General features: G+C 40.0%; 1 protein-coding gene across 4 annotated transcripts in view; it reads left to right on the plus strand.

Moving 5' to 3' along the window:
- The window catches only part of PDK3 (pyruvate dehydrogenase kinase 3), a 60,767-nt gene that overhangs the window by 14,153 nt on the left and 27,537 nt on the right, over positions 1 to 19,077 (plus strand). For 3 of the 4 annotated variants that reach the window (XM_017649780.3, XM_017649781.3, XM_017649782.3), the window contains exons 2-5: positions 6,725 to 6,866; positions 10,165 to 10,236; positions 13,825 to 14,009; positions 15,685 to 15,774. In XM_017649780.3, the coding sequence (XP_017505269.3) occupies positions 6,725 to 6,866; positions 10,165 to 10,236; positions 13,825 to 14,009; positions 15,685 to 15,774 (489 nt within the window). The remainder of the gene's footprint in view (positions 1 to 6,724; positions 6,867 to 10,164; positions 10,237 to 13,824; positions 14,010 to 15,684; positions 15,775 to 19,077) is intronic. The other variant, XM_037026320.2, reaches the window with a different exon arrangement.

Raw genomic sequence — 19,077 nt, forward strand, 5'->3', positions numbered from 1 at the left:
AACCTTTTTATTTTTATTTTTTTATTTTGGTATCACTAATCTACAATTGCATGAGTGACATTATGGTTACTAGACTCCCCCCATCATCAAGTCCCCTCCAGAAACCCCATTACAGTCACTGTCCATCATTGTAGTAAGATGCTATAGAGTCACTCACTACTTGTCCTCTCTGTATTGTACAGCCCTCCCCGTGCCCCCACACACATTATGCATGCTAATTGTAATGCCCCCTTTTCCCTGCCCTTATCCCTCCCTTCCCACCCATCCTCCCCAGTCCCTTTCCCTTTGGTAACTGTTAGTTCATTCTTGGGTTCTGTGAGTCTGCTGCTGTTTTGTTCCTTCAGTTTTTTTCTTTGTTCTTATACTCCACATATGAGTGAAATCATTTGATCCCAAACCTTTTATTTGGAAAAAATTCAGACCTTAGAAAAAGTTGTAAGGTTAGTACTGTTGGCACCCATGTATAGCGCCCAAATTCACCAGTTACTTTGCCACATTGGCTTTTAACTTTCCCCACTCCATCCACCCCTATTCCTGTCTCCCTCTCTCCACACATGCTTTTTTGGCTGCTCCATTTGAGAGTAAGTTCAGACATCATGACTACCCCTAGATACTTAAGTAGATACATCCTAAACATAAGAGTATTCTCCTAATAACTATGGTACAGTTATCACACTTGGGGAATTTGTCATTGATATCATAATAAAATTGAATATTCAAATGTTCCCCAGAGGCTGATGGCTCCTGTATTAGACGGCTTGTGTCTAGAACATACTTGGAAGGCACTGTGGCAAAGGAGGCTGCTGAGCTCGGTGCAGCAGCACCCCTCAGAGGCTCCCATCTCAGTACTGTAGCACTGGGGATAGAGGACTGGAGTGATAGGTCAGGCTGCTGGCTGAAGGCCAGAGAATGAAGTGAAGTCTACAAACAGTAGGGTGACCCTTCACCCCGACCATCAGAACATTAGGAGGCAGGCAGTTGCCCTTAAGCAAAATAAAGGGCAAAAAGAAGGGGGCAGGGTTTCTTCTCTAAAGATACTGAATGGACTATTTAGGGAGAATTAGGGAAGCTGGTGTGGTGATAAGACCCCAGCACAAAGCCCTCTGTAATCAGGTATTTGGGGTCCCCAGTTACTCAGTCTTTAGGCTGCCTCACTCTCAAGCATTACTGAACAAGCCAGGATTGCCAGACATCTGAGGGAAGCACACAGTGAGAAAGAGAAAAACTAAGATAAATAAATGGCCAAAAAAAAAAAATGGCCACAGAGGAAACAACATCAGGCAATAAATAGGAGAGTGCTTTAAAATATAATTTGAGAATAAATCATCACCTCTCCTTGAACATCTTGAGGCAGGTCACATTTTCCAAAGATGCCACAAGGATGTTTTTTCTACCATGAGCCCTTGCCAACCCTCCATCAGGAGGGGGTGTCTCATCCTCTTCCCCTGGCGTCTGGACAGTCTGTGGCTGCTTGGACCAGTTGAGTACGACATAAGGGGACTAGCTATGTGACTTCTGAGGCTGGGTCATAAAAGGATAGGCAGTGTCCTCCTTGTTTACTGAACCCATTCTAGAATCCTACCAGCCCAAGGCCACCAGGCTATGGGAAGCCCCTGGAGAGGTGCGAGCTCTGGAAGGCAATCCAGGTCAGCAAATAATTGGCCCAAGGATCAGACTTGTGAATGGGGGACCTTCAGAAGCTTCCAGCCCCCACAGTCTAGTCACCCAGCTCCCGGCCTTTGAGTTTTCCCAGCTGAGGTCGCAGACAAACCATCCCTCCTGTGTCCTGTCTGAATTCCTGACCCACAGCAGCTGTGAGCATAATAAAGTAGACACTAGGCAGAAAGTAGTGCAATAGCTGGGTGTTATTGGGCTATTGGGTCTGATAGGGAGTAAGGGGTGTGGGAAATCCCCAACCTTTGGCTCTTTGGCTCTGAAGTTTCTGGCTCACTGTTAGTAATAATAACCCAAACACTGTCCAGCCTGGAGTGGAGACCACCTCGAGTTTGGTAGACCTCCAAATCTGCTACCTCTTCTGTTTGATCTTTTAAATTCAGGAGTAAGTTTTCCCAAACAAAGGAAAACTGTTCAATTTCGCAGGTAGTGAAATAGTACTTCTGGACATGGAGTAAAACAAACATTTTAAGAGTATGAATGAAACAAAAAAAAATATGAAGGAAGTCTTTTGAGAAGGGTATTCACCATCATTTGGTAGCTCTCCATTCACACTTGAGCTTGCTTCTTTTGAAGGCCTTGTCAATTAATCATTGTTTAGCCCTGGTAAGTCCAAGAATTAATTACTTATGATTCTAGGATTCAATGTTTTCAAAAGATTGAAATCTTATAAATAAAAGTGGAGAAAAATCAAAAAGCTGCCCCTACCATGTTATTTTTTCAGTTATTATTTTACCATTTTAACATGGTTAATGGTAAAAATACATTGCAAACTCATTTATTTGACAGTATTTCCAGAATGAGCTGGTCATTCTATTGGGTTTTGGTGGCTTGCTAGTTATTTTTTCACTTACTGCTGTCCTTTTCCACTCCCTGATTCCATTACTCCCACTCCCAAGCCCTCCCCAACCAAGTATTAAAGCTGAAAGATGTGAACAAAGATAGCCTTCAAGTAATTCAGACAGGAGACTCTACATTTTAGTGGGGAGCATGAACTCAGCCCTCTGCTTTAATTATAAGACCCATTATCACGGTACTTCATTAACCAAAGAAATAATCAGTTTTTTTCTGAAGTAGTCAAACAGAGTACCAGAGATTCACCAGAAATCAGTTATAAAGAATTAAGTCTGAACTCTTGCTCTCAGAAGGCAAGTCCAATGCTCCTGGACTCCTCGGTGACTATCACTGAGAGGGCTCCCTGCATTAAATCAGAAGCCAATTGTGGTTCTCTGTCTATTCACCCTATGTCTGGGTAGACGGCAAGCTGGGTGGAACCTTTGTAGACAAAGCAAATCATACCCTTTGCAAATGTAGTAGTTGTCTCCAACTTCTCAAGGATAGGGCAAAGCATGAAAAACAAACAAAACAGAAGAGAATTAAAGAGTCATCAAGCGAGGAAGAAAAACTGATGAAGGAATACACATGAGTATTTAAGCCAATGACTTATTTGCGATCACTAAGATTTTTCTGTGCCCATCACCCACCCGTTCTTTGTCATCTTCTGAACTGATACTTGAGTAAAATTTGATTGTTGTATTTAAATATCATGAAGTATATAGAGAAATACAGAATGAAAACAGAAAATCAAAATTAATTCAGACCGTCAAGTGAGTGGGGAAAAAATGAAGGTGAATACCTGGAAACTACTCAGTATGCCAGAAGACTTATAAAAATAGAAGCCTTTTGAGCAGACATTCAGTTAAAATCAAAAGTTTCTTTTTGGCAAGTTTACTAAAAAAAAAAAGAAGAAAGGATTGTTGGGACCGTTTCATTTAAACCAAGTATCCAGCATTAATATATATGATAAAACGCTTTCAACTTATATGAGGAAAACCACAGAAAAGTTAAAAAAAATCAAGCATTTCATATTTATTTTTAGGTTCATTAATTAACTAAAAAAGACTTATCCCCCTGTTTAAGCTGATGTATAATTAAGGTATCTGAGTACAAAGAATTCATCTCTAAAGCTAAATTAGAATGTAGGAGGGAAAACCTGAGAATTTTCAGGTTTCTTTTTTTTTTTAAATACAAACTTCTGAAAGTATTACCTATTCTTCCAGTGAGTCATTGAGAGGCTACCAAAAGTGAGGCACTCTGATCAGTGCCATGGGGAATATAGAGGCAAATAAAGTTAATTTCTATGCTTGTTTATAAGCAGGTGATAACCCAAGGAGGCTAGGTTAAATGCTTCCTGAAATTTAGTTATCTTAGGCCATGCTGAGTAGTTGAGTTTTATAGTTAGTGCAGAGTTGACCCATTTAAGCATCAAGACCTTTTATTTTAAAATAAGTAAAAGTGGATGGATGGTAAGAACATGGAACATATTGTAATCCTTTTAAATCCTTTTTTAATTATGTAGAATCATCAAATGAGCACAGATGACTGCCCTGAAGCAGAAAGCAGTCGAGCTTTCAGGGCTTAGCAAGTATCAGACTCTTTGATCTGGCACCCCATGGCCTCAGGCTGCTCTGCTTTGTCATCACCGGCATTATTAATGATTGCTACTTAATGAGCGCCTTCTTCTAAATTTTAAGAACTTATTCATGATAAATGCTAAGCCCTTTTTAACCCTCAGCACAACCTCTACGAAACAGGTGCTGTTCTTATTTTATGGATGGTGTAATGGCACACGCCCACATTTGTGACGTTTGTGGGTGCTCAAGTCAGGATTTGAACCCAAGTCTATGTCTGGCACCTGATCTTGGCATTGCTGTTCTGCAGGACTGTAGTCTTTTATCTGAATTCTGAAGTCCAAAAAGTCTCCAAAAAATTGAAGTTTTCCTTCGTACCTTTGGTGGCAAAACCTGACCTGCACTGGCTTGAGGCCATGGTCTTTATCCTGCTCACGGTAAATGCTGACAGATTTCACGGCAGCTCTGTTGTCTGTATAATAGAATGTATTATGCAATGGATGTGTGTCCTCCTTTTACCTTCCTAAAATCTGAACACCTTTACATTCTGAAACCGCCTAGCCCTCCCCCACTTCTCATGGCCCAGACTCTTTACCCTGTGCCCATGCTTGTCATTTGCTGCTCCTGCTAGACTGTTGATGTAGAAAGTTAAGCATGTAAGCTTTCACTACCCAAAAAAGTCAGGTAAGTTTTTCAGATCCTGAGTTCATCCTGACGCTTCCAGTTCAACAGTACAGGGTTCTTCTTCCCCATTCCCTAACTTCCTTCTCCTACAGGGTGAGCGTCGGTATTTCGGTTAGGCTTTAAAAAATAGTCCTTTCTGTTTAATCAGGATGCAAAATATTTCTCCTGGCATATGAACATTTAGATGTACATTGTAACTCAAGAAGTAGGTTTTTCATTTTATAATGAGATTTCACTATGAGTTGATTTTAAATATCAGTATTTTTAGGATAGTCAAAACGATTCATCTATAAACATATTTATACAGAATATTTTAGGAATGATAAATATTACCTGAAGCAAAGCAGCCACAGTCATTTAAAATGTTTATCATCCAAGGCCAAATAAATGTGCATAGTAGATGTTGGAAGGTCATTGCTTGGATATTATACCCCTTCTCCGTTACTGGGAGTATTTCCCTTAGTTAAAGATATGCCGAAGGCCTTCAATATACTCACCTAAACGTGGGAAGTAAGGGATGGATTATTTAAGACTTATCTCTTTTGTTCTAACTTTTTTGAAAATGGAGAAAGGGAGTCAGGGTTCAGTAGGGGTAAGAAAGTTTCTGCAGATGACTTTCAAAAGCAAGTTCTTTTATTTCCAATCTTACCTGGTGGGGAAAGGAAAGGAGTAAACCAGAATTTGGCTGAAAGTGTTAGAAAATTGGATTTTTCTTCCGAATCTCTATTTCCCTGCCTTTATCACATTTGGAAGAAGGAGGAGTTTGGAGGAAAAAATTGTTAGATGAGTCCTGCTTCCCTCTCCCTGTGCCTGGCCCCGAGGGTGCCCATTTTCCAACAGCCCCCAGGGAATAAGGAGCTTCAGGAAGGCCTATGATAGCGTGTGAGGCAGTTGGGATGTCCCCATAAGTATCACAGACCAAAGAAGGACTAGTGTTTATTAAACTCTTGCTCTGTGTCAGGTCTGTACACATTATTGCATTGAGTCTTTACAAAAACTGAAGTTTCATCCCCATTTTATAGATAAAGGCTGCTGAGATTCAGAGGTTAAAAAGCTTACCAAAGGTTTCCCACCCCCAAAATGGAGGAGTTGGGGCTGGTGCACATTTCTGTCCCCAGAGCTCATGGCTTTTCCCTGGGTTTGCAGCAGGGCTGGGAGGCCTGGGGCAAGACAATTCCTGTCAGGAATACTCTGGTCACCAAGCAGCCTGGGAAGGACTCAGGTTTCCTCTTTCAGGTGGCAGGGTACCTTTTCTTGCACTGTGTCCCAGTTATGTAAATTTTATGCACGACCAGCACAGGGCAACCACAGAAAACTCCTTGACCTCTGTTTTTATAGCTAGCCCTGTGTCTTACCCTCCACGATGTGCCACAGGAGATCACTCCACCTCTGAGCATGCCTGTGAGCTGGTCTCGGTGGCACATCTCAAGACCTGTGACTTGGTCAGAGCACGTCTTTGGCTGCTTCCCAGAGTAACAGAGCTCTGATTACTAAAGAAACACATTCAAAGAAAATCTCAGGCAGCAGTCAGCACACAGTAGGTGAATGTTTGTAGAATGAATGGATCTGTTGCCTTCTGGAAAGCCCTCTGAACAGGAGTGGATTTGCATGTTCTCCTACTTTTGTGCTTGGTAGTTTCCCCACAGTGTTTATTTGAAAACAAATTCAGATTACATCCCAGGTCACTTTGATATCAGCGCTGGTAACGCAAGGAACCTATTTGTGTTCAGGAGAAAAAAAAACTGCTTTCAAGGTTGCCTCTTGAAATGAATGTTCTTTTTCTACTCTGATTAAATTATTTTAAACTTGCTATTTCAGAGGACAAAAATTTAACTAGAAGAATGCAGGATTATTAAATTTTCTCTTCCCAGCCCATAATTGTGCTACCACAAGAGCACTTTGTTACTCCATCTGTTGGACTGTAAAATCATGTTACATTTTTCATCTCTTCACAGGAAGAGATAATGCATGTGAGAAAACTTCCTATATGTTTCTGCGAAAGGAGCTTCCTGTGCGCCTGGCTAACACCATGAGGGAAGTCAATCTGCTGCCAGATAATTTGCTTAACCGCCCTTCAGTGAGGTTGGTTCAGAGTTGGTAAGTGAATATGTGGCTTCAGTTGGCTCATCCCATAACACTCTGAACACTTGGGATTGGGACTGTTCTCCCTAAAGGTACACCCATTGCCTGTGTGGGAATGAGTCATTCAGGATAGCCAGGTTTTCCAAGCTATTAAGGTTTGTTGTTGTGTTTTTTTTTTGAACTGACAATTTAAGATTGTCTTAATGAAAATACTTCTAAACTCTACTAGATACTTCCTTGACTTTTCACATTCTATTTTTTTGGTTATGAATGGGGTTGCTCATTGAAAAAAGAGTTGGGAAATTCAGAACAATGTCCAAGAATAGCAGAGCAGTGACCCAGGTGAGCCGGCCTCCAATCCTTTGGATAGGGCGCTGTGCCTCTTTGATCAAGTCTCAGCCTTGACCCCCTTGTTTTCCTGTTAAAGAAGTCCCTTGAGGGCGGTACTCATTTTCAAACAAAGTCATTTAAAGGAGATCCAGACTGGAAAAATAGCAGTGCCTGCTGAGCTGTATTTACCCCATGAAAAACATGAAATATATTTTACGCCTTTGCGCTGCCCCTGATGGGTGCATGGAATGGACAGGGGCAGGGGCAGGGAGAGCATTTTAGGGGAACGGGATGATACAGACAGATGCAAGGGGAGTGGGACTATTCATTAGTTTGCATTAAAAGGGTTAATAGAGGCCAGGCACTGAAAGAGAATGGGCATTCAGCAGTCATTCTGCAGTAACATTAATTATATAAGAAATTCTTAGAGCTGAGAGTGAGGGGTCTGAAAAATGCCATACTGGATGGTCTTAGAAACACAGCATCCTGTCCGTGTCCCAGCCAAACAGCAGCTCCTCACTGAGGCAGGCGCAGCAGCCCTGGAACCCAGCGGAGATTAGAGAGATGGCAACAGTGGCTTTGATCTCATAGTCAGGTGCTCAGTTTCATTTTACCCTAAACTCGTAGCTTGTTTCAGAAGGAGCAGCAAGGACTTGTTTGCATGAGACCTCTTTATTGCTTCAAGACCATCAATAGAAATTTTCCAGCAGAAGGTACATAGTCACTATTGGAGACCACTCTGGTGGGGATGCCAAGTAGGCTAAATGACCTTTAAGTCTCCTGGTCACAGTGACAGTTAAACATCTACTGTTGCTCATGGGAAGTTACTTGAGGGGCTTCAAAGTGAATTGCTGACCAAGCACAGGCTCAAAGTAAAATGTATTGGCTCTTATCTCCTCACCATTCCTCTTCAATAGCTATTCCAAACTGATGCATGCCATTTCTTCCTTTTCTTTTTTTAAACATTGAATTTTGAAATAATTTCCTGTATAAGTAAAGGGTTTGCAAAACTACTAGCAAGAACTCCCATAGTCCTTTAACCTTTGGCAACATTTATTCCATCACTCATATTCTCTCCCTTTCTCTCTCTATATATTATATCTGTGTATTTATGGTATACCACACATGTATACATGATACACATACACACACGCTACACATAAACATTTTTTTCTGAACCATTTGGGTTGATGGTAGACATCATGCCCCTTTACCCTTAAATACTTTAGCACATTATTAGAACAACTCTTAGAAAATCAGAGTGTGACTATCAAATTTGTAAATTTAACATTGCTCCAGTAGTATTTTCTAATGTGTAGAACTTGTTCTCAGTTTATTAATTGTCTTAATAGCGCTCTTTTTTTTTTAAAGCAGTTTCTCTCCCCATACAGGAATCCAGTTGAGGATCATGCATTGTGCTCAGTTGTCATTTCCTTCTCCTCTTAAAAGTGAATTTTATGTATAACAGGCTGTGAACCCCACATCAGTCAGAGTGTGTTCTCCTGATTCTCTTGACTTTTAGGCTAGGAAGCTCAGCATAATCTTCAACTCCTCATCATTTATGACTTTGATCTTTAAATGACCTATGCACATTGGAAATGACAGGGTGCCCCTCTAAAACTCTGTTGGCATGTGGCAGGACAGAGACCATCATTGTGGATGGCTGTCTTTGGCCTCTCAGAGAGGTTTGACCTGATGATTTCAACAATATCTAATCCATAGCCTTATGTGCCCCTCTAGAGGCCTTCAGAAAGTATACCCAGAAATGAACATACTTTAGTATTAAGCATTGTCACAAATTTCAAGTGAGGCTGATTAATAAAATGTCATTCCTGTTAATGTATTTACATGCTTAACAGTCATTTTTGGTTGCTTGTAGTGCCTTTGTCCTCTCTCTAAAGTTGGATCATAGGATTACTGGTAATTAGTTGTTAGAAATAATTAAAATAAGAGGTAATTCTTTCTGGACATGCCCAAAGCACAGATCACACACCTCTGAGTAATTGGAATCTCTGAACCCCTACCAGATCCAGTGGGTTCTGTCTGGATGTAGCTGCTATAGTAATGTGTCTCTCTGGATCCCACTTTTCTGTGTTCTCCAGATATTTATGTTGGACACGTTATTTCTTATACTGGCCCTGATTGAGATATGCAGCTATTCTTAATCCAGAAGCTATTCCAGAAGGCCTAAGAGACATTCCTTCTCCCCCATTACATGTTGATGAAATAAGTTTAACTCTGAGAAGGAACCTTCTTTATTTCTAGTTTCCAAGTTCTTAGCATGCACTGCAGTGTCACACATGTGTTCTTACAACTTACATGCAGTTTTTTGGATAATCAGACTATAGACTTGGTGTACCAGTTAAAATATGTTTGTTGGTCTGCAGAAAATCCAACTACACCCAACTTAAGCAATGACCTGGCTTGTGTAACTGTAAGATCCAGCCATAGGATAAACTTTCAGTGTCAGTCTGATTGAAAGATTTCATAAGGTTTTCAAAGCCCATTTTCCCACAGTGTCAGCTTCATTTTCAGGCTGCATTTCCTCATGGCGACAGAATAGCTGCAGCAGTTGCAGACTTCATGTCCACATAGCAGCACATTGTATAAAAGTGGAGCAAGTTTACTTCTGTCCCAAAGACCTCCAGAAGGTGGTCTTTCTTATTTTTCTGGCCTAACTTGAGGCAGTATGCCCATCCCTGAACCAATTCTGTGTTCAGGGGAATTTGACACAGTGACAGGCTTAGGCCAGGACTATTGGATTAATTAGTAATTAGTGACAAGAGAAATAAGATTTACCCAGAGAAAAACCAGGCCACACAGGAGCTGTGAGGCACCAGCCACCCCTGAGGCACTTGGGCTACATGGTGAGGGGATGGGATGGGATGGATGCCTGGGTGAAAATGTGGGGTACTCTCAGGAAGAGGGAAAGGAGGAATGGATGTTGGGATAGGCAGGTAACTCAGTAACTCTCCTTTTTTAGGTATATGCAAAGTTTTCTTGAGCTTTTGGAATATGAGAATAAGAGCCCTGAGGACCCAAAGGTCTTGGATAAGTAAGTATGGTGCCAAACTTACCTGAAAGTAAAACATCCAGGTAAAATGTGTTTGGGTAAATGGAACTCATGTCATTAAGAACTGAGAAGTATAATTTGGACATTAACCTAAGAGGCATTAGGTTTGTTAATGGCTCACCACTCAACATCGCATTTTTTAAAAATTTTGAGTTAAGAATATAACAGTACAAAAGGAATAATAACACTTCATGAAGATTATGCTTCATGATCTAATTCTTAACACTTTTACTGAGGGTGAACTGGTATGGGGCACTCACTGTAAATATTGCAGTAAATGTTCCACCTAGTGGTCGTTTTAAGAATGCAATGGCCTTTGTAGATAGATGAGTTTGTCTACTCAGTCATTTACAATTGTTTTTAAATTTTCAATATGATACTGCATTTGAGCTCAGAAAAACTGTAATGCTTTCATTTTGGAGCAGCATAGAAGAGTGGGCTTTTAATGTAACAACCTGAATTCTGTTGGTGCTCTTGTGCATGAAGACTGTTAAATTCCCATGCTGATGGAAAATATTTGTTTTTTTATTTTCATTTTACCAGAAAATGCTAACTCTACCTTTGGTGGTTTTTTTTTAACCCCCAAGAGAGATTAAGTACCCTCTTCCGGTTATTTTCCTGCTGTTCATGTACACATAAGTGAATGCCTTTGGCAGCCCTGTCGTGTCAAGGAATTTCTCCCCACGTTAATTGTGGCACCATATACCTTACAAATAAGGGTTCCATAAAAAGAACTAAGAGACACCACATGATACAAGTGACCTTAGATCAAGGCATTTAACCCAACTCTTAAAGTCACAGATAAGGAAACCGAGGTCAGAGATGTGAAGTGACTCACCTAAGATCGTAATGTAAGTTAGTACCAGAGCTAGATCTGTAAATCATGTTTCCTTTTCCTTAGTACATGGGTCTTTAAAATGTACCATACTGCCAGCACTGCTGGTATGAGCCATGAGTAGCTAGCTCAAGTTTAGTGTGTAAATTAAAATATAAGGGGAAAAGAATGCTGACCTGTTTTATACTCTGCTGGGTGTCTTGTTAATGGATCTATGAAATGTACAAGGAAGGCAGTGGATTAGAGCCCCATATGCAGTGTTTTCCTTGCTATAAGGCATTGCTGTCATGTAAGGTATCAAAATGAAATGAATCAAATCCAGAAGCTTTGTCTCCTTAAGAGTCTTTAGCTGGTTACAGTTTGGCTGATAACCTAAAAATTAGGACTGACTTCTCTAGCTTTAAATGGTAGGATATGGATTTGTGGACGTATATAATATGAAATTTCTGCTCTATGTTTCCCGGAGTCCTGTTCAGTTTCTGGAGCAGGTTATCAGTGAGATGCAATTTGTGGGCAGGGGCCTGCTTTGTAAACAGCCAAGTGCTGGGTCTGGTGTGTGTGAGATCATATTGACGATAGCTCCTACTCAGTGAGTGTTGCTCACTTGCCCAGGTTCACACTGCTAGTTAGGATAATTGGGATTTTAGAAGCCTGATGCTTACAGCCAAAGAAGGAGTGAAAGTTGAGTGAGTGGTTTTACTCAGAATGGCTTTGCTTGTTCAGTGAGAAGCTGTATAGGAGTCACTGACGGGGAAGTCATTTAAGTAAAGTGGAAGTGGCTTAGAGGATGGCATGTTTAGCATAATGATAAAATTTAGAAGAGCCCCAGAAGATGGGGGATGCATTCTGAGAATTGAACCATTGAGGCAAGTCTCCCCCCTTCAGATGAATTTTGGCACTTCTCTACTATAAAGAAACGTTTCACGTTAGCAATATTTAATTTCTGAGTATGTTGGAAAGAACATTATGTAAAGGACAAATTGTCTATTATAAAATCTCTTATGAATGATTATGACCTAATTTCAAGTTGATGTATTCATCTTTATTGTCTTTGTACATATGTATTTGTTACAGAAATATTTCATCATTGAGAAAAACAAGGCTATTCAGATAAGTAAAAAGGAAGCCACTCCAGATTTTCAGTATTAGGGGGACAACCACTGTTAACATTTTCCTTCCATCCATACTTTTTCCCTATCTCTATATGCATGCATATTTCTGTATGTGCAGAATATTTTTTATAAAAGTAGCAGTGTATATATTATACAGCTACACCATCATTAATAGTTTCACAGTGGTCCAGCTAAAGATAAGTCATGTGATTTGACCTGTTGTCATTGGGTTTTAGAATGGTTTGGAGTTTTCTTGCTACTGTAAACAGTGCTCTAAGGAGCAGCTCTCCAACACAGCCATTGGCCTTGTCCCATTATTTTCCTAGGATCAGTTCCTGGGAGTGCAATGACTTTCCCTAGGCTTGTGATGTATGTTATGAAGTTGCCCCTAGAAGTGTGTCAGTTGTGCTCCCACATTCTAGCCGACAGTGGTTAGTCTTTGTCAGCTGATAAGTGGAAAAGTTTTCTTCTATTATTTTGAAGATGGAGTTACTGGTGTTTGCATTTCCTCTGTAGTAAATTTTCTATGGCTACCAGATCCTTCGCCTAATTTTCTGTTAGGGTGCTCTTCATTTCCTTTGGTACAGTTAGTAACTCTTGCAAATATGTTTTTCCCAGTTTTCACTTTGTGTTTTTTTGACTTTATAATGTGTATGCCTATAAAATTGCTGGAATTCTTCATAGTCATATCATTTTTTTCTTCACGGCTTCTGCCTTTGGTATTATGCTTAGAACAGTCTTCCTTACCCCAAGGTTATATACTTATTCACCTGATATTTTAATCTTTTCTGTGATGTCATTCTTTTACATCTAAATCTTTTAACCCATTTTTTTTATGTAAACCTTCAAATTGGTATATGACCTAAATTGTTAGCCCACTGTCCCAACTAATTTGATTGTTTTATTACTGTCTGGAAATGTCACTATATCAGTATGTTAAATTTTTATACACACATACTCACCTTTAGGCCTGGTTCCAAGCTTTTAATTTGGTTCCTTTGACTTGTCTTTCTATTCTTAGTTACCATTCTTAATATATTTTTCATCTGCATCTTTACAATAATACACCATAATACTTGAGTGGGTTTGTTTTAATTGCTTTGTTCTATCTGCATCTCATCACTATAGTTCAGTGATGTGAGAAATTTATTACCAAGTTTTACCCTTAAAAAGTTTTATATTATTTATTCATGGAAGCTATTTCTTTGAGACTCTATAATAAATCCTTTGAGATTGTTTTGGATTGTCCTTGCATTGTCAGAAGAAATATTCGTATATTCTGCAATTATTTATTCAGTGAACATTTATAGAGCTTGTATTATATGTAATCACTTATCCAAAAAAGTCAGTAAATTCCTATAAAGGTATTTGAGCACTTTTTTGCTTTCCTAGACCCTTTTGCTTTTTGTGTCTCTGAAAGAAGAATTTATGTGGAAAGTTTCAAGCAAAAACTTGGTTAATATTTTAGTTTCTATGAATACTTCCTTGTAGCATGTAGTAATAATGGTGTCTCTACCTATGAAAATACCAGCAGATAAATAGTTTGGAAACAGAGCTGGGAAGTTTACGCATTAGCCCATGATATAGTAAGACTAACCATTTTTTGTTTCAATCCCACAACAGCTTTCTGCAAGTTCTGATTAAAGTCAGAAACAGACACAATGATGTAGTTCCTACAATGGCACAAGGAGTAATTGAATACAAGGAGAAGTTTGGGTTTGATCCATTCATTAGCAGTAACATCCAGTATTTTCTGGATCGTTTTTATACCAACCGCATCTCTTTCCGCATGCTTATTAACCAGCACAGTAAGTTGGGTTTTGGTCCAGTTTTGAAATGGTAAACAGAGTGATCCCTCCCTCATGTTTTCCTGTTGCTTGACTTTTAATTTTTTGATCTGCATTTTTGTTTGCATTGATAGTTCAGTTTCTCATAAGTAAATCCTATCTATTAAAAAGCTATTCATTAGTATTGTTTGTTAAAAGAAATCCTTGAAAGGTTTGATGCTCATATTAGAGACAGGACCACTGCCTACCATTCAAGCCTCTGCTGTTACATTCCTGGTGGCGGGTGAGGGATGGGCTTTAATGGCAGCCAGGCATTTGTCTCTCAGTACTTTCATGTGTCTCAGAGAATGTTCTAGTCTTCCTCCAGGATGTTATATGTTTTCCTTTTTGGTTTTAGAAACTTTGATACTGGGAATACTGAACTGGTTTGTTGACAATATGAGCAATTGATCTTTTGTGTCATAGTGATCAGTGAGCTCAGATGAAGCGAACTGTTAAATCAGTCATATACTGAGAGTTTTAGCACACTCTCCAGGCTGATAAACAGATAAGAGAAAAAAACAACTAAAATCCTCTCCATAAAAAACTTTTGGGCTCATTTTCAGCATAGTCTCTTTGCCCAATTTTCATAATTTTTATGGAAAAGCATTCATGTCTAGAGACTGAATCAGAAAATGTACAGAGCATCTTTATTTTACTAATTTGCTTTGGATAAATGAATGTTACACAACTATTAAATGTGAATTGATGCCAAATGTATATCTTTTAAAAATAGAAATGTATGACAACACACAGGAATTTAACAGAAAAAAGAACCTAAATACTATTTAACTGAACTACTTAGATAACTACAGTTTCTTTCTGACCTAAATATGTGTGTCTACTTATGTATGTACATGTTTTTAGATCATGGGTTAAACTTGTACGCCTCTGTTTTTCTTTTACTTAATCAGTTGGAACTTTATGTATTGGCCTAATGACTGTATTTGCCATTTTTCATAATTAAAAATCTTCCCTATTTAAGCATTCTCCTTTTGTGGAATCTAAGTTATTCCCAATTTTTGTTTGATTTAAAAATAAGCACACCTAGAAACACTTGGATTCAAATTCCTTTTTCCTTTAGGGCTCTTTGTAGCTTTAATTCAGAAGTAAAATTGTGCCAATCTTGTATATTGTGAAAGTATTTGAATGTACTTTTGAAAATGCTTGAGCAAGTATTGTTTGTATATAGTAATATGACAGTCTCCATGATGGAGCATTTGAAATTTCCACAGAAACTTTACAAGCCTGGCTTAGTGGTGCAGGCTGCACTTTCTAAATACTGTATTTTCTAAACATTTAGTCGATGTTGGAATAATTGTCTGGAGTAGTACTGAGAAGGTGGTTGTAAAAAGTAAGTTCTTTCATCCAAGTCACAGTGGGTCAGGGAGGAAGGGTTAGACACCTGGCACTTGTCACTGCCCTAGGGCCTGATAACTGCAGTGGCAGGTCTTACAGCACGTCCTGCCTTCTTTGTTGTCCAGTACACTTGGCCACGCATCACTGTATGTGTTCTGTTGCTTTACGTCATTGTGGATGCGAACATGATTCTTATAAAAGAGAATCCTTTCAAAATGTATAAACCTGTATTTCTCTACTTGACCCATCCCAGCCTGCTTTGTTTTTAATCTCTCCCTTCAATTTTGTGTTTGTTTAGCTCTTCTGTTTGGTGGTGATATTAATCCTGCTCATCCTAAACATATTGGAAGTATTGATCCCACCTGTAATGTGGCTGACGTGGTGAAAGGTAAGGAGACCTCTGGAATGTTAGGGGCTGCGGTTCACACAGCATGGGAGTTTAACTGAAGCAGCTTGACCACGGGGTTATGTTACTAAGCTGTCTCCTGATTTGCCAGGCCACTTTGGGCCCACACCACTTGATGCAAATATGAAGTGTTCGTTCTAGGCAGTTCAGGAAAACATGCATTATTAGTAATGTGCAAAATGAGAGCCTCTACTTACCTGACTAGGGTATTACTTGTAGTCCTGTCTTAGCTAGTAAATATTTGTTAGCTTAAGTACAATTCTAAGTTTTGATTGCTGCCATTATCTGAAAATTTCACAAATCCTTGTTATGAAATTTGGCTGAATTTACATATTTGGAAAGTTTAAACATCTTTCTGATGTGCATCCCAGATTTTAGAATCTTGATGGCATGTGGGCTTCATGGGTTCACTGGACATCGGGCTAGACACTGTTCCAGTAGCCTTAGCATAGAACAGAGCCCTAGAGCCATAGGTCCCTAGTAACCAGGCACTGTAGATTTCAACAGCAGTTACCTCATTACTAATTTAAGATAAATGCTGTCTCTAGAAAGCCTTTTGGGTTGTAAGTGACCCACCAAGTTCCTGGACCTCTTCAGTTTTCTTCAGTATCAATGGTCACTCAGTGCAGCCTCAGATCCCCAAACTGTCCCTTCCCAAGGTTGCGCCTCCTGCTGTGGCCCTCCTCTCCCTCCTCTAAATACACGCCTGCACGTTTTCATGACTGCAGTTCCCTCCCTGGTCTTCATCAAGGGTCTGTGATGCTCTTACTTTCTCTGAACGGTGTGGCCAAATGAGTGGGGCACAGAACACAGCCTGTCTCCTTGGTAAGGTCCCCAAGGCCACTTCAAGCAGAGTGACCTTTGCGGTTAGAGCTTAGAGGCCCTAAGGAGGTGGCCCAGTGGGTGCAGCCTTCGCAGTACGGGAACAGACCACACCTTCAGCAGCCATAGCTGAGGAAAACCTGTACTGTTTGTTTACCCTGGGCCTTCCTAAACCCAGCAAGGAGGACGCAGGCCTCGTGGCCTTAGCTCGGCCTAGGGTTGTCAAGCTATTCTGGCCTCTGTTTAATTCAGAAATATTTATTCAGTTTTTTCTGATTATAAGATGAATAGGCCCACCTTCAGCTCCCTAAGACTCCTCTAGGTTGCTCTCTCACAAGGTAACCCTGTAGTTGAGCATGACCTCTGCAGGCCTCAGGAGGGAAGGGGAGCGGGATGGGTCTTGTCATAGCTCGTATGTTCGTTAGACTCTAGCCCAGTAGCTTTTATGAATCAAAAAATGTGGTTCAGATAGTTGACTGCCCTTAAAGGAAAAGGCACAGATTCAGAAAGCAGGAGTGCATGATAATACACTGCATGTGTTCCTTTCCTCTTGAACTGTAAGCACTCTGAGGTCAGCGTCTGTGTCTTGCACTGGTTTTGTAACTCATATAGAACTTGTTTATGCCTGTGCAGATGGTCAATAAATAGTCCTTGACTTGATCGATTTGAAACCTTTTGATAATTTGCTTTTTAAAAAGCAGCTTTCAGATATAATTCTCGTACCATGCAAGCCAGCCATTTGAAGTGTACATACCATTCAGAGGTTTTCAGTGTATTCGCAGAGGTGTGCACCCACCACCACAGTCAACTTTACATATTCATCACCCCAGAACCATCCGCATCCTGCCTCTCCCGGGCCCAGCTCTGGGCAGCCATGGATCTGCTTGGCTCTGCAGATTTGCTGTTCCGGCCGGTTCATATAAGTGGTGTCATACAATATGTGGCCTTCTGTGTCTGGCTTCTTATACTTTGTAAAGTGTTTTCAGAGGCCATCCATGTTGTAGCATGAATCATTCCTTTTTACTACTGAATAATACCACATTGCACAAATGTACCACATTTTGTTTATCCATTAGTCAGTTGATGAATATTTGGGGTATTTCCACTTTTAGTATAGTGTCTGTGTAGATGATCAATAAATATTCCTTAGTTTGATAAATTTTAAACCTTTGATAGTTTACTTTTTTAAAAACTGCTTTATTGAGATATAATTCATAGGCATAGTACCCACTTCTCCTATTTAAAGTATACAATTCTGTGGTTCTTAGAATGTTCCCAGAGTTATACAGCCATTGCCACAATACAATTTTAGAACATTTTCATCACCCCAGAAGAAACCCCCAGACCCATTAGTGGTCACTCCCCACAGCCTCTCTCCCCAGCGCAAAGCAACCACTAATCTACTTTCTGTCTCTGTAATTTTCCTATTCTGGACATTTAATATAAATGAAATTATACAATATGTGGACTTTTGTGTCTAGCTGCTTTCATCTAGCATAATGTTTTCAAGGGTCATCCATGTTGTTGCATGTATCAGCACTTCATTCCTTTTTATGATAGAATAATATTCCACTGTATGAATAGACCCCATTTTGTTTATCTCTTTATTGGCTAATGGACGTTTGGGTTAGCTGGATGACCTTGCACATGGTAGGTAACATCCTTAGGCCTCAGTTTCTTCATCTATACAATGGCTCTATTGGTAATTTGCCTATATCACAGGGTTAAGTAAGGTAATATATGTAGAGCCCCTAAAGCATTGCTGACACCTAGTTAGGGCTGTAGACAGTTTTACTAGCAGTAATCCTTGGGCACCACACAAGTCATTTGGCTTCTCATTTATACCGCTGATTTACATAATGGGTTGGTGCCTTTATTTTTGTTTCTGGCATAAATTATAAAGTATTTTAAAAAGCCATTTAGGATATTTATGAGACAGTTGAATATTTGACATTCAAGAAATATTGTTAATCTTTTAGGTCTGATATTGGTACTGTGGTTATGTTTTTTTAAAGGAGTCCTAACTTCAAGAGTGGTATTTTCAAAATTTTACGCATGCTGCAAAATGCCAAGAGGGATTTGCTTCACAATTATACACAGGGAGGGCAGTGAAAGAGATTGGGCATGTGTGGAAAACTGCTGAGGCTGGTGATGATGAGCTGGGGGTTCATTTTACTGTGCCTTGTACTTTTGCGTATGTTTGCAAGTCTTCATAATCTGGAGTTGTGAAAAACCAAACCCATTTCTACCATCTCATTCTTTCTTCATGAATCAAGTCTTTCATTAGTTTTCAGACAGATTTTAACCATCAATCAGTACACCTGGATAAGTAACAGGGCATGCTGGGCAGCTGGGAGCCCTAGTGCAGAGCCACCTGGGAGTCCAGCAGTGTTGGCGTGGGGGCCAGGGGGGGGCGGGGGGGGCGGCTTGACTCTTCAGGCAAAAAGACCCCGGCCCTTACTG

This window comes from Manis javanica, chromosome X (assembly GCF_040802235.1).
Source record: "Manis javanica isolate MJ-LG chromosome X, MJ_LKY, whole genome shotgun sequence".
NCBI classification, from domain to species: domain Eukaryota; kingdom Metazoa; phylum Chordata; class Mammalia; order Pholidota; family Manidae; genus Manis; species Manis javanica.